Source organism: Carassius auratus, unplaced genomic scaffold (assembly GCF_003368295.1).
Source record: "Carassius auratus strain Wakin unplaced genomic scaffold, ASM336829v1 scaf_tig00005954, whole genome shotgun sequence".
NCBI classification, from domain to species: domain Eukaryota; kingdom Metazoa; phylum Chordata; class Actinopteri; order Cypriniformes; family Cyprinidae; genus Carassius; species Carassius auratus.
Genome location: NW_020523716.1, coordinates 211,709 through 238,196, shown reverse-complemented (window position 1 = coordinate 238,196; position 26,488 = coordinate 211,709). Strand labels below are relative to the sequence as shown.

The 26,488-nt window shown below is 41.3% G+C and overlaps 1 protein-coding gene across 1 annotated transcript; it reads left to right on the top strand.

Moving 5' to 3' along the window:
• Nucleotides 1-8,553: 8,553 nt before the first annotated feature.
• LOC113071099 (tripartite motif-containing protein 35-like) lies at nucleotides 8,554-26,077 on the top strand. The gene is made up of 6 exons (XM_026244464.1): nucleotides 8,554-8,940; nucleotides 9,575-9,670; nucleotides 23,682-23,912; nucleotides 23,994-24,016; nucleotides 24,088-24,209; nucleotides 24,745-26,077. The coding sequence occupies exons 1-6, from the start codon at nucleotides 8,554-8,556 to the stop codon at nucleotides 25,239-25,241; spliced, it is 1,356 nt and encodes a 451-aa protein (XP_026100249.1). The 3' UTR covers nucleotides 25,242-26,077.
• Nucleotides 26,078-26,488: the final 411 nt, after the last annotated feature.

Sequence of the window (26,488 nt, the reverse complement as noted above, 5' to 3'; positions counted from 1 at the left end):
TGTTAGCTTTCACTGTTATGCTGATGATACTCAGCTCTATATTTCTTCACGGCCCGGTGAAACACACCAATTTCAAAAACTAATGGAATGCATAGTTGATATAAAAAACTGGATGATGAGTCATTTCTTACTGCTAAATTCTGAAAAAAAAAACAGAGGTGTTAAGTATAGGCCCTAAAAACTCTGCATGTAATAACCTAGAACACTATCTAAGACTTGATGGCTGCTCTGTCAATTCTTCGTCATCAGTTAGGAAGCTAGGTGTGCTATTTGATCGCAATCTTTCCTTTGAAAGTCACGTTTCTAGCATTTGTAAAACTGCATTTTTCCATCTCAAAAATATATCTAAATTACGGCCTATGCTCTCAATGTCAAATATAGGAATGTTAATCCATGCATTTATGACCTCAAGGTTAGATTATTGTAATGCTTTATTAGGTGGTTGTTCTGCACGCTTGGTAAACAGACTACAGCTAGTCCAAGATGCAGCAGCAAGAGTTCTTACCAGAACCAATAAGTATGACCATATTAGCCCGGTCCTGTCAACACAGCACTGGCTCCCTATCAAACATCGTATAGATTTTAAAATATTGCTTATTACGTATAAAGCCCTGACTGGTTTAGCACCTCAGTATTTGAATGAGCTCCATTTACATTATAATCCTCTACGTCCGCTACGTTCTCAAAAGTCAGGCAATTTGATAATACCTAGAATATCAAAATCAACTGCGGGCGGCAGACCCTTTTCCTATTTGGCGCCTAAACTCTGGAATAACCTACCTAACATTGTTCGGGAGGCAGACACACTCTTGCAGTTTAAATCTAGATTAAAGACCCATGTCTTTAACCTGGTTTACACATAACATACTAATATGCTTTTAATATCCAAATCCGTTAAAGGATTTTTAGGCTGCATTAATTAGGTAAACCGGAACCGGGAACACTTCCTATACCACCCTATGTACTTGCTACATCATTAGAAGAATGGTATCTACGCTAATATTAGTCTTTTTCTCTCTTATTCCGAGGACACCGTAGCCACCAGATCCAGTCTGTATCCAGATCAGAGGATCACTGCAGTCACCCGGATCCAGTACGTATCCAGACCAGATGGTGGATCAGCACCTAGAAAGGACCTCTATATCCCTGAAAGACAGCAGAGACCAGGACAACTAGAGCCCCAGATACAGATCCCCTGTAAAGACCTTGTCTCAGACGACCACCAGGACAAGACCACAGGAAACAGATGATTCTTCTGCACAATCTGAATTTGCGGCAGCCTGGAATTGAACTACTGGTTTCGTCTGGTCAGAGGAGAACTGGCTCCCCAACTGAGCCTGGTTTCTCCCAAGGTTTTTTTCCTCCATTCTGTCACCGATGGAGTTTCGGTTCCTTGCCACCGTCGCCTCTGGCTTGCTTAGTTGGGGTCACTTAATCTACAGCGATATCATTGACTTGATTGCAAATAAATGCACAGAGATGACATCACTGAATTCAATGATGAACTACCTTTAACTGTCATTTTGCAATACACACTGTTTTCTAATATGCTAATATGCAATAATATTTTATTTTTTTACCCAAAATTTGCTCTATACATTTAACATTACATGTTAAAATATTTCAAATGTGAGGAAAATAACTTCAACTCAGAATCTGTAAATCACATTTTTGTATTGGATAAAACAAAAAACTGGATAAATATATGGTAACACTTTCTTTGAAGCCTGTAGTTATTATACATTATAAGAGTATTCTTAAGGCATTATAATGAATGCATAATGCATAATAATCATAATACTTATGCATATGTGGTTATAAGTTTAAAAGTATGATTATTTATAACACTATGAACACCATATTAAATCTACTGCCTGTACAGTATAATGGACTGTATCATATCTTGACATTGTTTAAGATCTGTACAGTATCTTACTACAGCTTGTGAGTGGTTACATGTTGAGTGTTATTTGAGGATTTCGTGTTGAGCATGGCAGTTTGAGAGAATTTTTATTATTATTATTACTACTACTTATAAGTGTTTTTTGACTTCTTTAAGTAGCATCAGAATAATGGCAAGATATGAGACTTATAACATATAAGTATGAAAAATATAATCCATTGTAAAAGTGGATGCAAAGTATTCATTGTGTTATAAATAATCATACTCTTAAAAGCTATAACCACGAATATAAATATTATAATATTAAAACTGTTCTAATGAATATTCATCAGATGATACAACACATTATAAGTTTAATTATAAAGCATCATGCATTCATTATACTGCTTTAAGAATACCCATATAATTTATTATAAATACTGGCTTCATAGAAAGTGTTACCGAAAATACTTGAACAGAACAGGATGAAATGCAAGTTGTGTCAGAAATTCATATTCATATATCCATATATTCTGCCAAAGTGATAAAAACATCACTTAAAGGGATAGCTATACTACTAAAGGTATGGACAAGTTAAAAGTGACACTATTCAGTTAAGAAGTGTAATTTTAAGTGTACTATTATTTTATTATATATTCAGTAAGTTCACTATCTGTTGGTGTGAGAACGTGATGCCTTCTGGGCCATCCGACACAACTCCCCATCACTGCACCACTGCTGGTGTGTCGACTGTCCCTTTGGTGCCACTTGCACAGAGTTTGGGAGCATGGCTTGCGCTGCCCAACCCATCATGCTGGCTCATTCAGACGGTCTGACTCGGTTACGCGATTCAGTTGCCCGGTGACCTCCCAAGTTCAATGGCGTGCTCGAGACTATGGTGGCAGTCCGGGATATCTCTGTCTTGCGTGAATAGATTGCTGTCCTGCTGACGAAGGATGCAATCTAGCTGGTCCCTCCAGCTGAGATGAGGACAGGGTTTTACAGCCCTTATGTCATCGTACCCAAGAAAAGCAGTGGCCTTCGACCTATCCTGGATCTGTGAGTCTTGAGTCGGGCCCTGCATAAGCTCCCATTCAAGATGTTGATGCAGAAACGCATTATCAAATGCGTTCAGCCCCAGGACTGGTTTGCAGCGATTGACTTGAAAGATGCGTACTTTCATGCCTAAATCCTCCCTCGCGACATACCGTTTCTGCGGTTTCCATTCGAGGGTCAGGCATGGCAGTACAAGGACCTCCCCTTTGGGCTCTCCATGTCCCCCCGTGTCTTCACGAAGGTCGTGGAGGGCGCTCTTGCCCCACTCTGGGAAGTGGGCATCAGGATCCTCAACTATTTAGATGACTGGCTCATTATGGCCCGTTCCTGAGAGGAGTTGTGCGATCACAGGAACTTGGTGCTCCGAGCCAGCGTGCCCTTAGAACAAGTGTCCTGGGCTGGGGTGCGACATACAATAGGCAGGCAGTTTCAGGGTTCTGGACAGGACCTCGACTGCTTTGGCACATATACTGTCTGGAGTTTCTGGCAGTGCATCTAGCTTTGCGGCAGTTTCAGCCGCTGTTGCTAGACAGGCACGTGTTGGACAACACTGCGGCTGTTTCGTACATCAACTGACAGGGCGGTCTATGATCACGTCGCATGTCTCAACTCTCTCCTCCTCTGGAGTCAGACGCGGCTCAAGTCACTGCACACTATCCACATTCCGGGGGAGCTCAATCGTGCAGCTCTCACGACAGCTCACTTTTCCCGGGGAATGGCGAGTCCATCCCCAGACGGTCCAGCTGATCTGGAGTCGATTTGGGGAAGCCCAGGTAGACCTGTTTGCTTCCCACGAGTCCTCCCACTGCCAGCTGTACTATTCCCTGTCCCAAGCCCCCCTGGGCAAGGATGCACTGGCACACAGCTGGCCTCGGGCTCTATGCAAGTATGCGTAGATGCTGAGCAAAGTCAGGGAGGACAAGGAAATTTCAGGGCATGACAAAACTTCTCCAGACCCCAAAAATACCCTTAGACTCCAGAAGGTTAACCAAAATCCAATTTTTTTCCTATGAAAATTCTACAGTATTATTGGAAATATCTTACATAAAGGGATTCCTCTGAGCATGCTGAGTACAGTAGAGGTGTTTCCATTAACAATATTGCAAACATTTTAAATAAATCAAATGAAATGGAATTGCTATTTAACAAACTGCAAGTGGACACATATGCCATCAAATAAATTGCAGGTGGACATGCACCATACGTGGTGAAATTAACCAAAATCTTTTTTTATATGGAAATTCTACAGTATTATCGGATAAATCTTACATTATTTGACTCTGAGTTAACTGAGTACATTGCAGGTGTTTTGTTTAACGATATTTCATGTATTTAATTAAATCAAATTAAATAGAATTGTTATTTAATAAACCTCAAGTCGACACATTTACCACTTGCCATTTATTCATATTGGATGGACACAAATTTTGGAGGACGGTATCTCCACCTCCCGGGCGTTCAGGGACTTGGGGCTGGTGGCGTCGGCTAGAGGTCACCAGGGTCTAATTTTGCACAGAGTTTGATGGTTTCCCCCCTCGTTTTAAGTGAGTTATAGGCGGTCAAATTTTTGGACATTTTGCATTTGGGGGTCCGTATCTCTGGCCCCTGTGGGTCTATCGACGTGGGGGAGGTGGTTTCAAAGAGGGCCCATCGATGGCTATCAAGTATCCGAGTTTCAAGTCTTAAGATCTCTTCCTTCCATTTGACTAGCAAAAATAGGGTTTTATGGATGGGGGCCAGTGGCGTTCGGTGGGCCTTCTGTAGGTCTAACTCTGACCCAAGTTTAGTGAAGTTTGTCCTTAAATCCTAAAATTTTCTATGCAAATTCTACAGTATTATGTGATAAAACTTACATGAATGGACTCTGAGTCTCCAACCACAATATTGCAAATATTCACATGTCCACAGAAGCAATATGAAGGGTGCACTGAATAAACTGGGATGTTTTCTCATTAAAATGTCAATGTCTAATTTATTCAGCAGTACCTTCGTAGTGCTCCCGTGGACATTATTTTTTTATGCATATTCTACAGTATTATGGGATAAAACCTACATGAAGGGATTCCTCTGAGTGTCCTGGGTAGGGTACATGTGTTTTCATTTACAATATTACACACATTTTAAGAAAATCTAATTAAATAGAATTGCTATTTTATAAACTGCAAGTGGACATGTATCCTGTCAAATAAAAGGCGGGTAGACATGCACCATATGTTGGGAAATTAACCAAAATCCAACATTTTTCTATGCAAATTCTAGAGTATTATGGGATAAAACTTATACAAATTGATTCCTGAGAGCATCATGAGTACAGTACAGGTGTTTTCATCAACAATATTGCACACATTAAGAAAATATAATTAAATATAATTGTTATTTGATAAACTGCAAGTGGACACATATCCCTTCAAATAAATTGCTGGTGGACATGCACCGTATGTGGGGAAATTAACCAAAATCCAAAATTTTTCTATGCAAATTCTACAGTATTTTGGGATAAGTCTTACATGAATGGATTCTGCTGAGCGTGCTGATTACAACTGATGAGACTTCAACCACAATATTGCAAATATTTACATGTCCACGGAAGCACTAGGTAGGGCGCATCTAGGCCTCGTCCTTAGATTTCTCGTTTGACTTCCACCGCTTCTCGAGGTGCCTTCCCTAACCGGGGAGGGTGCGCCCTGGCTGGCTTGGATGAGTAGGTGCGAGGGGGGTGAAAGGTTCTATTTTTTTGCTAATATTTCGGCGAAGCGGGGAAGCCCGGGGCTAAAAATCTGCGGAAACTCCGCCCAGGTCAGTATTTTTGCTACATTTCACTACTGCTTCTGACCACTTAATAAATAACACGACTGGTGACAATAACATTTTGTAGTTGTGGGGATCCCCCTAACTAAAGTTTGCCGGTCTTCTGTGGTTTTCCTGAACCCTGTACTGGATCGTTTTGGCTTTCCACAGGAACTTCATTGACAATTAGCCTCAGCTAGTCTCAGAGGAGTTTGAGGCTTTCATGAAGGCCATTGGGATTCAACACATCTGATCAGCACCTTATCACCCGTCCACTATTAGTCTTGCTGAGCGGTTTGTCCAGACAATGAAGGAAGCTCTTAAGTCAACACAAGGATCACTAAATCAACACCCTAACACTTTTCCACTCTCTCATAGAAGTGTCTCCTACAATTTTCAAAAGTCAGAAAAGAACCTCAGAAAAAAAAAAAACAGACCATTTGAGCACAACAAAATATTCAAATGGAATGACGTCTAAAAGCTAAATGTTGTTTCAGACCTGGAGACAAAGTGCTAGCTTGTAATAACGAAAAGGGTGTCAAATGGCTACAAGCTTTAATTTACACAAGTTTATTTACACAAACCAGGCCAGTCTCTTACACTGTTGAACTCCCTAATGGCCACCTTCAGCTGGAAAAGGCATGTGGACCAGTTACAATTTATTTGTTTTTCTTTATTTGTATGACTGCCCTTAAACCTGCTGAAAATTATGTTTTTTAGCTTCACCTTCTCTAAAATTATATTAATTGCCTCTTTATGGACAATGTCTTTTCTTAGTTTTTTCGTTTCAGCCATTTGCTAGTGTCTTCACCCCATGTATGTGGGGTAGATTTTCCTATTGGTAGCACATGCACATCAGGTGAAGATAATTAGACTAAACATTTCAAAACATAAATATATGAGCCATAAGTTATTTGTTTATTAAATCATTTATAGTAATGTTTATTTTATTTTAGAAATATGTGTGACTGTGTGTGTGTGTGTGTGTGAGAGAGAGAGAGAGAGAGCATGTTTATGTGTTTTATGAGGACACACATTTGTGTAACGACATGGGTATTACAATGTGCCCCCGTAATTCAAATGGCTTAAATCATCTGCTTTAAACATGGTTATGCACTTGATTGAAATTTAGTTAAAATTACAATAAGTAAATCCACTTGACTAACTAATTACTCTGACAAGGATGGCACAGAAAATACATTAAGCCACCGCAAAAACAAAAACTTAAGTTTAGAGACAATATTATAAAATGTGGCTGCACACTTATTTCTCTGGAGAATAGGGTCTATAGACTGAATAAATAATATGTGTGAAGAGTTGATCTTCACCATTGGGAACAGCAGTAGTGTCACACACATTTAAATACATATACACTCATACCTCATTCCTACCACACGCTACGCTGGTTAGCCATCAGAGTGGATGGCACATGGACATTTCACCCTCTCTACATCCCCTTTAGGAATACACACCCTGGATCAATCACACAGACACTCTGTTGTTAGTTTAAAGTTTTAGTTTGTCTTGTCTTGTGTATGTGTGGGGAGTATTTGGACTTCCGCATTGCGCCGGCCAAACCAAACGATCAGGCAGCACCAGCTTTAGTTGCCCGCGCTGCACCGGCGCAATGCGATTGAAGTCCGACGAATCCATTGATGTTTCTGTGTGGGTGAAGGTGTCGTCTTTTCTGCAGGAAAAGGGAAAATATATTGAATTAAATAATGGGTTAATGGTTTTTGTGTTAACATAAGATGTTTTATGTAAAGTTTATGGTTTAAAATGGGAGTGTAAGATTAAATACTTACCTGCCAATGGTTACCTCCAGGTATGGGGTGGAGCCTGGCCTATGAGAAGGGAGGCTAGGCTCAGAACAGGGGCTTGTTTACAAAGTCAGCGAGCGTGCTACTGTGGTGCCGTGAGCGAAACTAAACGTATTGTATACTGTGGATACTCGTTTGTGCATATTATTTGTTGTTTATTTTGTTCTTTTATTTTTGTTTTGGTACTTGCTTTGTTTGGACTTAGCACTTGTGTAAATATGATATACTCTCACCACTGGATAATTTTATGGCACACTGTAAATAAGTCACCTTTCATTTACTTCTATGGGTCAAGCCATCATTTACTCTTTTTTTTCCTGGACCTAAAATGTCCCGCAGTAGATCTGCAAGGGTCCTTTCATTTATGAACATTAACATTTTCATAAATTCAAATTTTTGTTGTTTACATGGAGAACATAATGTTATTCCTTTTTTAAAAATCTCTTCAAAAAACCCTTAATGGCCCTCCAAAATGCTGTTGACGTGTAAATGATTAGTAAAAACCCATAAAAAGATTTCAAACTAGCAGTGATAATTTGACATTAGGGATTTTGCTGTGAAGAGCAATAAATAAAACAAAGTAAAAGTGAACTGAGTGTATGAATATTTTTATTCTCCCATGTGTTAATCCAATGGTTTAATTATATTATACTTGAGAGAGTGTCAATGCTGTTTAATGTTAAATGCATTTTGTTCAACCTGAAGAAATGCCTGTTGTCTTTGACTTGTTTCAGCACCATGTGATCATAAGCTCCACCCTCTTACAGCACTTTCCAGGAAGAGAATCTCATTACTCTTTTCACTCAAACTGGCTTCTGTGTCTTAAAAAAAGCTATAAAGAATCAGCGATCAGTGGAGAAAGAAGAAACATGTTTTAAATAAGGAATTTTGAGACATTTGTTTCTGAACAGATAGCGCATCTTTGTGATTCTAATGGTGATTCATTTTTGAAACCATTGTTTAGAAAATGAAAGTAAAGTTCAGAGTGCTGGAGCTCAAACAGTGAGAATGGCTTCAGCTGAAGATGATTATATCTGTCCTGTTTGCTGTGAAATCTTCAAGGCTCCTGTTCTTCTATCATGTAGTCACAGTTTCTGTAAAGAGTGTCTTCAACAGTTCTGGAGAATCAAGGAGACTCAGGAGTGTCCTGTCTGCAGAAGATCTTCAAAAGGAGATCATCCATGTAACCTTGTGTTAAAAAACTTGTGTGAGTCGTTTCTGAAGGAGAGAAAGGAGCAGTGTTCAGGATCTGAGGAGATCTGCAGTTTACACAGTGAGAAACTCAAACTCTTCTGTCTGGAGGACAAACAGCCGGTGTGTGTGGTGTGCAGAGATTCACAACAACACGACAATCATAAATTCAGACCCATCAGTGAAGCGGTTTCATCATTTAAGGTAAAACAAATATGTCTTGTTCAGTTATTCATAAACACAAATAATATCACATTAATCCACTCAATATTTATCTCTGCAATGTTACTCAACTTTATATTACCATGCTGTGAAAAAGTATTTTTCTATCCTGATTTATTCCATTTTTGTCTCATACTAAACAGTGTAAGATCTTCAAAATAAATGCAACATAAAACAACATCAACCTCAGTAGACACCAGTACCAGTAACATCTATCACCTGATAAACAAATCGCCCCACCTTAAGCAGCAATAACTGCAGCCACATATTTGTGATAACGAGCTCAGTTTGTCAAAGTTTTGTGTTGGACTTTGGTCCACTTTCCTTTGCAGAACTGATTTAGATCAGTCACATTGAAAGTATTTTCAAGCATAAACTGCCTGTTTAAGGCCCTTCCACATTATCTCACTTGGGTTTAACTGCTCTAAACCGCTCTAAAACTTTAGTTGTGCTTATTCATTTTAAATTAGGAATACATTTAGTATGTTGTACACAAAAACAGAAGTAATCTGGATGGGGGCAATTTATTTTTCCACAGAATTATATGATCAAATCTCGTCTTCTCTTCTTCTCTTCACTGTAATCTGGTGTTTTATGTGTTTTTGTTCAATTCTAGGAGGAGCTCATTACAGCTCTGAAATCATTACAAGAGAAACTGAAACACAATGAAACAGTAAAAGGAGAGTTTGAGAAAACAGTTCGACATATCAAGGTGAGGAAACAGAATCCAGAGTCCCTTTCATTAGTAAAATGGTCATTATGTAGGATTACTATGTAAGGTAAAATGTACATCAGGCAAGTTGTTTTCACAGAATAACCACAGAAAAAGAGTGATCAGGAAACATAATGTGGCAAAGTGGTCTTTTTGCAGCAATATTCAACACTTAAGAGATATACAATAGACTACGCCACCCTGGGACTATACCAGGGAATCACAGTTCACTTAAAATGTTATAAGGAACCCAGGTTCATTCCACTGAATAAAATGAGCAAGAGACGTGGGTAGCAAAATAGAGGTTGTTTATTAGTACAAAAGTTTAAAATGCAGGAATAATAGTCACCCAGCCAATTACTAAGCTGGAAATCACAACCCACAATAAGGATTCACATTTAATTCGGAGCTGTAGCCTATTGGCATCAAATGGGCTAAGAGAGGGAACAAAAGAGGAGAATCACACTAAGTGCACACACGCACACACACACTCACTCCAATACCCGTGATTTTATCAGTGGTGCTCACACAGCATAACACAGCACACGGTGAAGGAAAGCCTCCCTGCCGTCGGACACACAGCTCCTGTAATTGTAATACAAAACAAAATAAATCAAATCAATACCCAGATAGCAAATGACATGTGGCCCAGTTCTGGCCCACATCTCCCATATTCTTCTGGCCCACATACCGCGCGGAATGACGGCGATGACTCAACCTGAGTCTGGCTGACATATGTCAGCCACAACTGAACCAGATCTGGGCCACATCTCAGAAATGGTGTGGGTGACATCTGGGCCAGATCTGGCCCAGTTTTGTCTGACAGAAGTCAGCCACAACTGTACCAGATCCATGCCGCATCTCACAAATGGCATGGGCGACACCTGGCCCAGATGTCAACCACGCCATTTCTGACATGTGGCCCAGATCCGTCCCAGTTGTGGCTGACTTCTGGGTTAGATATGGCCCATATTTACCCTTTCTAGACACAAAAGAATATGTAATTCATCCAGAATAAAGAAAACACTCATGTAGTCTAAACTGCTTTATTAAAATATAAAAATTAGACAAATAAATATACATACATGAATACAACTGCATGTATAGATATAAAACAAATACATTTACATTATTACAAAATAAAAAATACAGATAAATATTTATAAATATAGTTAAATACACATTAACATTACATTTACATTTAGCAGACACTTTTATCCAAAGCAACTTACAAATGAGGACAATGGAAGCAATCAAAATCAACAAAAGAGCAATGATATACAGGTGCTGGTCATATAATTAGAATATCATCAAAAAGTTGATTTATTTCACTAATTCCATTCAAAAAGTGAAACTTGTATATTATATTTATTCATTACACACAGACTGATATATTTCAAACGTTTATTTCTTTTAATTTTGACGTTTATAACTGACAGCTAAGGAAAATCCCAAATTCAGATGCGGCAGAGAGGAGTGCTTATGAGAAACATTCAGATACACAGGCTGATTCAGTCTTCTGAATTGGGAGTAGCGAACATGCATTATAAACTTCTTTCAAATTAGAATCTGTTGGGGAGATAAAATGTGCAAGATAACGTATATGTACTAATAAAAACATCAAACAAAAAAAATGTATCTTTTACTCTCCAGTACTGAAAGCAGAACTGATAAGGGAGCCCTTGATACTGTGACACAGCTCTTTCAAATTAACATTCCCTGTTTTGCAGTGGCGGTAGTTTGTATGTTCATCTATAGTTGCCATCATCTAAGGTCTTTTGAGTACTGGTATCATCTGAAGTCCTCACAAGTCCTGCAAGTCCTGTGCTGTGCAGTTTCTAATATCCTTGGGATGGACATTTGCAGAAACAGGAAGGCAAAGGGAGAAAGATTAGCATAGCTGCTGTTCATATCATTTCAGGCAATGTGCACTTTTTACTGTTTCATCAATGGAGTACATTGAGTACTATTTTTAATCTAGTAGGTTTAAACTGAAATAATTTTTCTAGATCCCTTAATAAACATATTATTTGTTGTCTGTTTTTGGGGAACAGACACAGTCTCTATAGAATGGACTGCATATGCCAGAGTAACATTTAATACATTTTAATAAAATTTAACTGTCTGTAAGATATTTTATGCCTTTATAAAAAATCTCTTATGCTCACCACGGATCCATTTATTGAATCAAATTACAGTAAAATAGTAACACTGTGACTATTACAATTCAAAACAACTCTTTTCTATGTGAATATTATGTTAAAATGTCATTTATTCCTTTGATCAAAGCTGAATTTTCAGCATCATTACTCCAGTCTTCAGTGACAAATCTTCAGAAATCATTCTAATATGCTGATTTACTGCTCAAGAAACATTTCTGATTATGATCAATGTTAAAATACAGATGTGCTGAATTTTTTTTTTTGTTGGATTCGTTGTTACATACACTCCAAACATTTGAATGTTAGTGTTACATGCATCAAATTGTTCAAAATCATCTGTTTCAAACAGTGTTCCTGTAGCTCAACTGGTAGAGCACTGTGTTAGCAAGCAAGCAAGCGCAAGGTTGGGGGTTTGATTCCCCGGGAACACATGATATGCAAAAATTGATAGCCTGAATGCACTGTAAGTCGCTTTGGATAAAAGCGTCTGCTAAATGCATAAATAAATGCAGGTCTTTTGAACTTTGTATTCATCTGTGAATCCTGAAAAATAAAATGCATCACAGTTTCCACAAAAAAAAAAATGAAGCAGCACAACTGTTTCAACGCTGATAATAAGTTTCTTGAGCAGCAAATCAGCATTTCTGAGGGATCCATGTGACACTGAAGACTGGAGGAATGATGCTGAAAATACAGCTGCACATCACAGGAATAAATTAGTTTATAATGTATTCACATAGAAAACAGTTATTTTAAATTGTAATAATATTTCACAAAATTACTCTTTTTACATATTTTAATCAAATAATTACTACAGAGGTGAGCAGAAGATAATTATTACAAATTGTATCAACTTCAAGCTTTTGAACACTAGTGTAGTGTATATTTGAGGTTTGACTTACTCTAGTCTTGTGGTCAATAGCATCTTGGAGATGTTGTCTTACAGTAGGTTCACTGCGACTCTGCTGGATGCAGCAGGCCATCAGCACTGAAGAATCTAGGAACAAAACAAGCTATTTGACACAGAGCCAACAATATTTAGTCTGCAGTTCCAGGTTTATTAGATGGAAACAAGCTAGAGCAGGTGAGATGCAAAAAATAAATAAATAAAATAACAGATTCATTGCGATATATGTTGTGAAAAAAATGCATATAAGGTTACTTAACCTCTTCAGCGCTTCCTACATCTCTGTCAGCAGCTCCCTTCAGAAATATTGAAATCTTGGACACTCCCTTCTGTTGTAGAAGGATTATTTTGTCACTCTTGAAATCGCAGAACAGTTTTGTTTACCATAAAAGATCAAAACTTTAGTTTTCTGCCAGTTTTTGCGCTCCTTGATAACGTGACGTCATCGATAAACAGTAAAGTGTAAATGTTAAGGTTAAATAAATTAAGCAATTTCCAATCATCCATTGAAAGATTACCAACAAAATGGTCAAAATCTATCATCTACAGATGAAGATTTGATTTAAAGCCCAAAATTTCATAAATAAGAGCACAATAGAGTTATCATACCTGATGATACGTCGTCTGAAAACGGTAGAAACGCTAACGGACTTTTTCGAAGACATTAAACCATTCCTATAAAGTAAATAAACAACAGAATCGAGTCAAATACAAGTAAGAGAAGTGTCAACAACAGTTATAAGTAGTATTTGTGTGATTTTATGGACTTAACTCACCTGAAAACAGTGAAATCAGCGAGAAACGGGGTGTTTCCTCGTGACATTTGCAGTGTTGCGCTCCGTTTCCATGGCAACTCCATCCGGTCCGCGCGCACGCCCATGAAAGCACGTCACGAATTAAAAGTCACACGCTTACGTTACATAAATAAAAATATGAATAAACATATGCCCCTTATTTTTTTTTCTGTAAGAGGGGGCGCGGCCATTTGTAAATGTAATGTGTCTGGCTTTCGGTGTCATTCCAGTTATATTAGCTGTACAAACAGCTTGTTTTGCTGTTTACTGTTGCAAACTGCTGTATCTTACCATGTTATTTTTAATGTATTGTCTTAATTATGAACGTACTGGTTTGTAGTGCAAACAGTTTTACCTTTTACTGCACTTTGTTCTTCTTGTTATTTCCCTATAACCATGACCATAAGTCTCACACATTCACATACAATTGCTTGGTGGATTGAATTAGATCACTACATGATTCAAAATGTCATTCAATCATGATATTGCTCAATTTAAAATTCATTTTGTAGTTCTACAGCCCAGTGCAAAATGCCAGGCCTGCACATAATATAGGGACAAAGTGGCACTTTTATAGTTTAAGATTTTGTATTGTTGCTATTACGAACACTCATATATGTATGTATGCGTGTGTGTATATATATATATATATATATATATATATATATATATATGTGTGTGTGTGTGTGTGTGTGTGTGTGTGTGTGTGTGTGTGTGTGTGTGTGTGTGTGTATAAGGTGCATCTTGAAGAAATGTGAATATCATGAAAAAAGTTTTTTATTAAAAAGTGAAATTGTCATATATTCTAAAGATTCATAATTTATTATTATAATTTTTTTTTTGATGATTAGACCTTAATTGAATGAATGTAATTATTGCATTTAAAAGTATAAAAAATGAGTTAAACAAATATTATTTAATTATTTAAAACTATTTTTAAAGAAACTTTGTCCTGTAGTGTGACAGTACAGTTGTCACAATGGAGGACTTTTTTTCTTTTCTTTTTTTTATCACACCAAAGGACGTTTCAGCCTTTTCTGTCAATTAATGACCTTGCTAATCCAAGCTAACCTGTCATTAGTGGCAAGCAAGACACATTTGCAAAATTTTCTAGGATTATGTAGCTTAACATGCACTTTTTAATAAAAAATATATATAATTTAGGGGTGTCATATTAATGCACAACAAAGCATAAAAAATTTGTAGTGGTTCCGAAAAAGTTCAAAGGACATGGTGTCACACCAGAGGACATGGTACAAAAATGTAAAAAAATCGAATAACATTGCGGCTTCATAACAGGTCCGTGTAGGTCAAATAAATGTGTGTATGTATTTATATTATGTGTCCTGAAATATTATGGGCGTCCAGTATTCAAAATAGTTTTAGATCTACTGACTGGTAAAGTAAGGTGATCTGCCAGGACGTGTCTTCAGAAAATGGCACATCTGGTCACCTGGTATAGGCCATATCTGGCCCACATACAACAAGCCAGAACTCAACCTAAAACCGGTTTGTCACACACGGGCCAGATCTGGCCCACACACAGCAAGCCACGACTCAAATTAAAGCCGGTTTGTCACACACGGGCCAGATCTGGCCCACACACAGCAAGCCACGACTCAAATTAAAGCCGGTTTGTCACACACGGGCCAGATCTGGCCCACACACAGCAAGCCACGACTCAAATTAAAGCCGGTTTGTCACACATGGGCCAGATGTGGCCCACACACCGCAAGCCACGACTCAAATTAAAGCCGGTTTGTTGCACACGGGCCAGATCTGGCCCATAAACAGCATGCCGCAGCCAGAACTGAGCCAGATGTGCCATAGTTGGCCCAGATGAGGCCCGGATATGTATGCTATCTGGGTAGAAATTAATCAATAAAAACTTATTAAATGCAGGGGAGCAAAAGAAACCCTTTCAACATAAAGAAAAGAAATAATTTCTAGCTTAAACAGCTAGATAATAACACAAAAGGAAAAGGAAAAGAAATTTAAAGACAACGATGTCCAAGAGAAAATCTCAGCATTCTGAACCAGTCCAAAATGAGAAACACCACAAAGGGAAAATGAAGAAATAAATATCTGAATGAGCGCGGCCCTCGAACTCGTTATTTCCCAACGTACGAGGAAAAGATCTTTAAAATACAGTCACAGTAGGAGCAGGTTTTAACCAACAACTCCAAAATCGGGCCGCGCTAAATCACCCAGGACAAAATGATGAAAACACACAGCAAAAATATAAAGAAAAGAAACGGAAGCAAATCCAGCAGGAACAAAACACCAGCGTGCTTCTATATGTAGTAGGGAAATGCAGCACGCACAGTCTTAGCCCTAACAGATAATAAGACGATTAGTAAACTAGTTATAGTTTATGAACAGCAATCGGAAATATAAACACGCATACCAAATAACGCAGCCGCTTGCCACACCAGAAAGCAGAGCTGACGTCAGTATCCACGGGATAGAAATGAAGTAGATGCCAAACAGCATATATTGGATGTCCCCACTCAAACGGTAAACACACGGGAATGCTGCGGTAAAGATAAACATAGCTGACCCCCACAGACCTCTGTTGAATGCCGGTAAACAGGAAGAGCGCAGGCACAGAACAGATGACGCACATCCGGCCCGCACCAAACAGCCATTTATACACACCTCCCTGCGGGACGATAGGCTACCAATAACATGACGTCACTACAGGGAGGATCTAACTAATCTGCCACAATCTACCCCTACTTTTTGTATCGTCGCCCCGACGATAGAATACGGCAACCCCACTTATCAATTCCAAGGCCTGTAAATGACAGAGATCCCACTAGAGACAGACCCACCTAGGGGCACAGCCTCACCAGGCACCTCCACTGACCGTGGCAGGTGATGGACATTGGAGTGCTGGCCTGCTCTGGGTCTCGTTGATCTCCGCAAAGCCATTACCTCAGTGCCTGGTGGGCCTACAGACACAGTAACAGATCCCGGAGCGAGACCCATTTCTCCAGAACGGTGTTGTCCTTGGGCTACTGGTATCCCAGGTACCGTCACAGGGGGGCAAGGGTCCAAGATATCCAAGGGAGCTTGAACAGCTGCAGGGACTAAATCACTAACAGCCGGACTCTGAGCCTGGGGGGTTTCAGGGACGAACAGTAGCAAATCGCCCTCGTCTGGCTCATCCTCTAAAGGCAGCGCCCCCTCCACCAAAGGCCTATCCTGAGGGCTCGAAACTGGACGGTCCCCTAAAATCTTAGCCTTCAACAAAGAGCGATGAACATGCCTTACCTTACCCAACTCATCAACCGGTGCAATTGTATATACTGAACCCCCTTCAACAGGTGCCTTCACTACTTTATACACAACTGGGCTCCACAAGTCTTGGATCTTATGGCGACCTCTCATGCCACACTCACGGAGGTAAACCAACTGGCCCTCCTCAAGTGACACACACACCGCACATTCTGATCATGATGTGTTTTATGTCTCTCCGCGGCCACCCTTAGCCGATCACGTGCCCCTTCAAAGGCCACATGGAGCCTAGTTTGATGTTCCACAACCCACTCATGAACATTACCTACCCCCACCTCCTGGACTCTGCCCAACAAAAAGTCAACTGGGAGCCGTGGTTCTTGCCCAAACATTAGGAAGTATGGGGATTCACCAGTGGTCTGATGCGGGGTGGTGTTATAACAGAAAAGTACTTGTGGAAGGCAAGACACCCAGTCCCTCTTCCGAGAAACAGGCAATGTACGGAGGAGATTATGCAACGTCCTATTGAAGCGCTTGCATTGGCCATTACCAGCCGGATGGTAAGGAGTAGTGCGAGACTTCTTGACCTTGTACAACTGACAGAGCTGCTGGATGAGAGAGGATTCAAAGTTACGGCCCTGATCGGAATGAATCCGACCAGGGACCCCAAACTTGTAAAACCACTCGGCCACAAGAACCTGGGCCACAGTCTCCGCCCGTTGGTCCCGTGTGGGGACAGCCATGGTGTACTTCTTGAAGACATCAGTCATCACGATGACATTTTCAACTCCTGAACGAGAGGGTTCAAGCACAGTGAAGTCAATGGCTACGATCTCGTTAGGTCTTGATGCCAACAAATGGCCCATAAAACTACGGGCAGTGGGACCCCCATGCTTAGCAACTTGGCACCTTTCACACTCCTGGCACCATCGTGCCACTTCTGAGGACATTCCAGGCCAATAGCACCGCTGCTGTACCAACTCAGTGGTACGCTCATTCCCCTGGTGCCCATGCTCCTGATGAAGCTGCCTCAAAACCTCAGATTTTAAGGTAGTGGGTAAAATCAATTGAAAACACTCCTCACCCCCATCAGAGCGGAACACTCGTCGATACAATACACCCTCTCTCTCAATGAACCGATCCCACTGACGAAGCAGGATCAATCCCAGCCTAGACAACCGTTTGCATTCTTCCGCTCTAGGGAACACCTTTCGTTTCCAAAAGGGCAAAATTTCATTAATCACAGGGTCTGCCTGTTGCAAAGAGCTCAATTCTGCAGTGGTATAACTGGGCAGGGCTGTGATCACCGCTTGAGTGGCTTGAACAGCTACCTGCGTACCAGCCCCCTGCTGTACAGCACGAGGAACTGCAGTGCCTGGAAGCAAGTCCCCTAACATGCTAGAGTCGAGTGGGTGCTGCCTCGACAGAGCATCTGCGTTTCTATTACATCTGCCTGATCGATACCTCACCTCAAAATCAAAAGCTGCAAGTTGTGCTGCCCAACGCTGTTCAGTCGCCCCAAGCTTTGCCGATGATAGATGGCTAAGGGGATTGTTGTCGGTGAAAACAACACATTTGTGCCCCAACAAATATTCACGGAACTTTTCAGCCATGGCCCACTTGAGCGCCAGAAACTCTAATTTCATAGAGCTATAGTTGTTCATATTGCGCTCAGTGGGCCTAAGACTGCGGCTGGCATATGCAATTGGCCGCACGGTTCCTCCCTGTTCTTGGGAAAGAACTGCCCCAAGACCACTGAAACTAGCGTCAACCTCCAGAATAAATGGCAAAGTAAAATCTGCGTAGGCAAGCACAGGGGCAGAGGTGAGTTTCCTCTTTAAGGCTTCAAAACTATCCTGACAAATCTCACCCCAGGCACCGTTAAAACTCACCTCTCTACGTTTCTTTGTCTTGCCACCTGCCAGTTCGGCCACCAATTTATGCAGAGGGGCCGCCAAGCTGGCAAACCCCTCCACAAAACGGCGGTAATAACTGGCAAAACCCAGGAACGAACGCAACTCGGACAGACTTGGAGTGCGCCACTGAGCTACCACTTCAATTTTACTTGGGTCTGTGGACACACCTTGAGACGACACCACATGCCCTAAATACTTTACCTCACGTTGAAAGAAGGCACATTTTCCTAACTTGGCTTTTAGTCCTTCAGCCCCTAACCGACCCAAGACCACTTCCAGACGCTCCAGATGTTGAGCCACCGAGGAAGAGAACACCACAATGTCATCTAGATACAAGAGCAAAGATTGGCATTGTTGGTCACCAAACAACCTCTCCATCAGACGTTGGAAGGTACTGGGAGCGTTACAGAGACCAAATGGCATCCTATTCCACTCGAATAGGCCAAATGGGGTACAGAAAGCAGTCTTAGGCCGGTCAGCTTCAGTGACAGGTACCTGATTGTACCCGCTGGCTAAGTCCATAGTGGAGAACCAGCGGGCACCAGTCAGGGCATCAAGGGACTCCTCAATACGGGGCAAAGGGAAGGCATCCTTCCTAGTTTTAGAATTAAGTTGACGATAGTCTACACACATTCGTAGACTACCGTCTTTTTTCTTAACTAAAACAATGGGAGACGCATAGGGGCTGCAGCTTTCCCTGATAACCTGTGCCTCAAGAAGTTGATTAATGTGGGACTTTACTACCTCATATTCCGAAGGTGGTATACGCCTGTACCGTTGCCTGACAGGGGTATCGTCCAGAAGCGGAATATCATGGGACAAGAGGTTAGTGCACCCCAGATCACCCTCATGGGCTGAAAACACAAATTTGTACTTGTGAAGCAAAGCCCGGACCCGGCTTTGCTCTTCCCCTGCCAAAACTGACAAATCTATGGCATCAATCTGGTCCTCCACAGTAGAGGGGACCAAGGAACTATGGGAGCCTACAGTAGCATTTAAGGACCTTACTTCAGTAATACCTTCTGGCAAACTAATGACAAAGACACCACTCAATGTGCCTAAAGACGTCCTGGGGTAAAGAATCACCTCAGTGGTACCCACGTTCACAACCGGGATATACACCGTGCCCCGGGTCACTTGAACCAGTGCGGGGGAGGCCAACAAACCAGCAGGTAAGCCTGCATCTGGAGGCTCAAACAGCACGGGACCGGAAGCATAATGTTCTGAGCAGGTTGCCGCTACCAACTTCATGGTACCACCTGGAATGTGACACACGCCCCGCCCCCGCACCCTAACCCCCCCAACACGATCGACAGAGGTCTGGACACTAACCTTACTACAATGTTGTAATGCCTTTGTGACGGAGCTAGGGGCCTGTGACACCACCGGTAAGTCAAAAAGGGATGTACCATGTTGTCCAAAAAGTTCCTGGTAGCACCGGCCAAGGACATTCATCCCCAAAACACCCGGGACATGTCCACCGGCGCCACCAGGAGGATCTCGGACAACCAGCTCTCCACACTCCGGTACTACTTTACCACAAAGTTCGACATCGAGCTCCATATACCCGATATAAGGAATCGCAAGACCATTCGCAGCGGTAAGTTGCAACCATTGACACGACCTAAGACGCTCCTGCCCCCATGGTTCAAAATACTGGTGAAAGCAACTCTCGGTGATCGTGGACACCATGGAACCGGTATCCACTAAACATGGCACTTGAACACCACCGATGAGCACATTAAGATGAGGACAGGAGGACACCAAACGATAGACAGAATTTAGACGGTTTACAACGTTTGAGTCAAATGACTCCCCATCCGCGCTGTGACTCCGCAGCCCGGTGGGGATTAGTTTTCCGACGGCTGTGAAGATCGAAACTGCCTAGACCCAGTCGAAGATGTACCCACTGCTGGAGCGCGAGGGAGAACACGTTCTCCATCACACTCTCGGGCAAAATGGCCAGACCGTTGGCACCTCCGACATACTATATTACTGTGACGTGGGGACCGGCTATATGAATTAGGGACCTGCAAGCGAGCCAAACCGTGGGTAAGTTGGTTTAACTGTTCTTGTTGTGACTTCAACATTTCCCGTAACTCTGCTAGCTCCGACTTGGGAGGGGAGCTCAACCGAACTACCTGCGACTCCCCCTGTATGGCATACTGGGCCCCATAGGCCACTGGTACAGACTGACTTCGCCCTCTCACACCCCCAGGCATTCCCTCCCGCTCCCAGCGCATTGCCTCGCTACGAACATCTAAGAGGGAAGAGGTAGGGTCACGGCGGACTAATTGTTTTAGTTCCCGACGAAGACCAATATCGAGCACGTGCTCGACAAACTGGTCACGCAATAAAGCTTCTGCATTTGGTATGGCATGCGGCGACTGCTGTTTTACCCCCTCCAAGAGGCCCATCAATGCAATAGAGAACTCTAAAAGTGTTTCTCCTTCCTGCTGCCTCCTGGAAAAAAATGCCTGTTGCAATGCTACATATGACAAAGAACACCCATACAATTCCTTTAAGGCCCGAATTATCTTATCTGGATCCCCCCTCTCTGTCTCAGACCGATACCTGATCTCATCCCGAGCTTCTCCCTCTAAATAATCAAAAAGAAAGAATTCTTGATCAGCTCTAGACAAATGGCGAACCTGCATACAGGCTTGGGCCTCCTCTACCCATTCATTTATGGTAATACCGGGTCTCCCGCTAAATTTTGGGCACTTCCTATCTCGGGGAACAAACACAAATCGCTCAGTAGATGGGGCACTTGCACCAGCAGATTGCTGTGCACCAGAGGGTAAGGTGGTAGAAATAGGAGCTGTACTGGGACCTGGAATAACAATTTGAGCCTGTTCTTGTCTAAGTCTTTCATTATCAGCTCTTAATTGGGCCACAAGATCCTGAAGTTCTTGTAATTCTTCTGCCATAGCTAACTTTTAGTAGAACACTTACCACCAAGCAAGGCGGGGCAGAAAGAAAATTTGGACCTGAAACACAATCAGGGGAGATAGCCAAAGAGACCCTTCAAAGAGTCTACGCTGCTGTCTTGTTCCTGTGAAATAAAAAGAAAAGCAAATAATGGCAATACCAGCTGGTAAAGTAATCTTCACCCACGTCTCTGTTCAATTTAGTGGACCCTGCCGACTGCGCCAAAATGTGGCAAAGTGGTCTTTTTGCAGCAATATTCAACACTCAAGAGATATACAATAGACTACGCCACCCTGGGACTATACCAGGGAATCACAGTTCACTTAAAATGTTATAAGGAACCCAGGTTCATTCCACTGAATAAAATGAGCAAGAGACGTGGGTAGCAAAATAGAGGTTGTTTATTAGTACAAAAGTTTAAAATGCAGGAATAATAGTCACCCAGCCAATTACTAAGCTGGAAATCACAATCCACAATAAGGATTCACATTTAATTCAGAGCTGTAGCCTATTGGCATCAAATGGGCTAAGAGAGGGAACAAAAGAGGAGAATCACACTAAGTGCACACACGCACACACACACTCACTCCAATACCCGTGATTTTATCAGTGGTGCTCACACAGCATAACACAGCACACGGTGAAGGAAAGCCTCCCTGCCGTCGGACACACAGCTCCTGTAATTGTAATACAAAACAAAATAAATCAAATCAATAGAAATTAATCAATAAAAACTTATTAAATGCAGGGGAGCAAAAGAAACCCTTTCAACATAAAGAAAAGAAATAATTTCTAGCTTAAACAGCTAGATAATAACACAAAAGGAAAAGGAAAAGAAATTTAAAGACAACGATGTCCAAGAGAAAATCTCAGCATTCTGAACCAGTCCAAAATGAGAAACACCACAAAGGGAAAATGAAGAAATAAATATCTGAATGAGCGCGGCCCTCGAACTCGTTATTTCCCAACGTACGAGGAAAAGATCTTTAAAATACAGTCACAGTAGGAGCAGGTTTTAACCAACAACTCCAAAATCGGGCCGCGCTAAATCACCCAGGACAAAATGATGAAAACACACAGCAAAAATATAAAGAAAAGAAACGGAAGCAAATCCAGCAGGAACAAAACAGCAGCGTGCTTCTATATGTAGTAGGGAAATGCAGCACGCACAGTCTTAGCCCTAACAGATAATAAGACGATTAGTAAACTAGTTATAGTTTATGAACAGCAATCGGAAATATAAACACACATACCAAATAACGCAGCCGTTTGCCACACCAGAAAGCAGAGCTGACGTCAGTATCCACGGGATAGAAATGAAGTAGATGCCAAACAGCATATATTGGATGTCCCCACTCAAACGGTAAAAACACGGGAATGCTGCGGTAAAGATAAACATAGCTGACCCCCACACCACATCACCTAAAACCTCTGGCAATATACTAAATCTTACGTACCTGGGACTAGGCAGTGTAACGAGCCAGACCGCACGTAACGGTTGTTTACAATAGACTCTTCAGTGTACACAAAGCCCCACAAAATGACACAAGCGGTGTTAAAATGCCCACACGGCTGTGTTTTAACCACAGACCTCTGTTGAATGCCGGTAAACAGGAAGAGCGCAGGCACAGAACAGATGACGCACATCTGGCCCGCACCAAACAGCCATTTATACACACCTCCCTGCGGGACGATAGGCTACCAATAACATGACGTCACTACAGGGAGGATCTAACTAATCTGCCACAATAATATAGAGCTGGGTTTTAATATTTTATAAGTTAACTAAAGGCAAAGCTTACACAAAGAAAAACTGTTTCTAGTAAATGGCACTTACTTCAGGTACCTGGATAAACCTGTTTTATCAGTTTTTACCGAAGGGATTGTTGTGACTGACCAATCAGAATCAAGTATTCCAACGCGGTGTAATAAATGTAGTTGCGATCTAATATATTATACAATGGATACATGATGGTATCAGAGTTTATCTCAGATCTGAAAGATGTGATGTGTTGATGTGTGTTAATGGAGATTATTGAAGTGAATGTGGTTTGATTTCAGTCTCAAGCTGAGCACACAGAGCGTCAGATTAAACAGCAGTTTGAGAAGCTTCATCAGTTTCTCAGAGATGAAGAAGAAGCTACAATCACTGCACTGAGAGAGGAAGAGGAGCAGAAGAAGCAGATGATGAAGGAGAAGCTGGAGGAGATGAACAGACACATCTCAGCTCTTTCACACACAATCAAAGACACGGAGGAGATGATGAACGCCAGTGACGTCTGCTTTCTGAAGGTCTGATTTCAGATCATCCATTGATTGATTGATTGATGATTGATTGAGTTCTTGATGATCAATGGTGTGTTTGTTCTGCAGGAGTTTCCAGTCTCGATGGAAAGGTGAGTGATCTGCTGGTGTCTCTGTTTCTGATCCAGAGATATTTCAGTTCTGATCCTGAATGTTCTTCCAGAGTCCAGATCTCATCACAGCCGGATCCACAGACTCCTTCTGGAGCTTTGATTCATGTGCCGCGTTACTTGGGAAACCTGTCCTTCAGAGTCTGGAAGAAGATGCAGGACATCGTCCAGAACAGTGAGTCTGAATGCAGAAGATCTGAGCTCACACACATACTGGAAATGATGAATGGGTGCAGAGTCATGCTTCATGATACAAACTGACAGACAGATAGACAGATAGATAGATAGATAGATAGATAGATAGATAGATAGATAGATAGATAGATAGACAGACATTGACAGTTATAGATATAGACCTTTTTGGTTCATTTGAACATTCCATCAGTGACAGTTTAATTTTTGTATTTTTTATTAATTAAATGAAGATGATCAGATGCTGTTGAAGATCAGACAAACATTTACAGTTTTTCATCTACAGCATAAATCTCAACAGATCTCATTGATTTATTGTTAATCTTGATGGGAGGCAAATTCCTGAATCACATACAGTAATAACTGTTTGTAGCTGATGATGTTAGACACTGATGATAAAAATGAGGAAAATGTTGGATGTATTTGATCAGGATGAGTGTCATAATTCATAATAATATGTGTTAGGTTTACTCCTAATCATTATATGAACATCAGAATAATATTATCTGTCTCATCAGCTCCTGTGATTCTGGATCCAAACACTGCAAATCCATGGCTTGTCCTGTCTGATGATCTGACCAGTGTGAGAAATTGCAGGAACAAACAACCTCTTCCTGATAATCCTGAGAGATTTGACTTCTATCCCTGTGTTCTGGGTTCAGAGGGGTTTAACTCAGGAACACACTGCTGGGATGTGGAGGTTAAAGAGAGTCAACGCTGGTGTCTTGGAGTAACTACAGCATCAAACCGGAGGAAGGGATGTGATTTCTTCAACACTGATGTCTGGAGTGTGGAGTTTCATCTGTCAGGACGGTATTTAGGTTCTGGTTTCTGGGTTAAACGGAAGCTTGATCATGTGAGAGTGAATCTGGACTATGGTAGAGGAAGAGTGTCATTCTCTGATCCTGTAACTAACACACATCTACACACATTCACAGCCTCCTTCACTCACACACTCTTCCCATTCTTCTATTGTTTTGACTCTCTTAGGATCTTACCCTGCAATAGTCAGTGAACGTTACTGTGACGAGTGGGGCGGGGGCGGGGTCGAGAGCGATTTTATGATAAATAAAGCTGACTTTGTAGCATTTATTTGTGCTGTGCTAAATGGTACTTCACAGGCAGAAAGGACGTCAGTGAAGATAAAGATTATCGTAGGATATGCATTTCTAAAGTTAGCTGGAGTTACAGCTGAGAAAGTCCATGGGATTTTGAAAGCAAAGGATGGAACGCCTGCTTTGCATATGACAGATTAATAATAGTTTTATAACGTCTTTCCTGCTACTACATTGGAATGCCAGGAGCGTAATAGCAAGAGGGCAAGAATTTTAGAAACGCATGTAACATCTGCTTTGGATCATGTAAAATCATTGGGGCTTTATATCTTGGAGATTCTTTTAGCCTTTTGACATTTGCATATAAATTACAGAATCTGGCCTCATTGTATACATTTATATAAGTGCTTAATGCCAACTCTCAGGTCTCCCCATCCGACTTCAAACACATTCCGAGATAACTAGATAGCCCTCAATGCCAGACACCAAAGGGGCCTGGATGACCAGCCAACTCACAGTCTCACAATACACGACACACATTTGTATCAGTTAGACTCTCAATGCTTACATTCAGGTATAAGAGTGTATCTCTGCTTTATGATCTTCTACATTTTTCGTCCTTGGTATCAAAATGATCTGCTATTTATTTCTCAAACAATTATGTACACTCTGTGATCCTAAAATGCATCATATTATTTGTACCATAGTTTGGGTTACTAGTTAACTAGTTGATCACGCCAGTCATAAAACATGCAAATGAGGTGTCAATGGGACAAAGAAAAAACTATATATATAAACTATATAGCCGCGTTTCCACCGCAGGAACTTTACCCAGGAACTAGGGACTTGGTCCGGTACTTGGTGTGTTTCCACCGCAGGAACCAGGAACTAAATAAAAGTTCCGGGTAAAAAATGCCCCCCAGAAAGTCCCTGCTGGCGAGGTGGTACTTTTTTAAAGTTCCGGAACTTTCGGGGGCGGGACTTTGGCGCTAAACATGCTGATTGGTTGAGTTCACGCGGCATTGGTTGAGTTCAACCACCATTTATTTCGGATCAACATTATCAAAATATTACTGTTATTGTGTCATGAAATGTAATTTTAAAAGTATTTCAGGCGAGAATGTAGTTGTTTCAAACTCAAATCTGTTGTTTATTTATAAAGACAGCGCCTATTTAAAAATGTGTTTCGCCGATCTCGTAGATGGTG

Bases quoted from the DNA above. Each gene is read 5' to 3' on its own strand.
- LOC113071099 (XM_026244464.1), top strand. From the start codon at position 8,554: ATGGCTTCAGCTGAAGATGATTATATCTGTCCTGTTTGCTGTGAAATC. The intron at 24,017-24,087 runs GTGAGTGATCTG...ATGTTCTTCCAG, and splicing joins TTTCCAGTCTCGATGGAAAG to AGTCCAGATCTCATCACAGC. The intron at 24,210-24,744 runs GTGAGTCTGAAT...CTGTCTCATCAG, and splicing joins GCAGGACATCGTCCAGAACA to CTCCTGTGATTCTGGATCCA.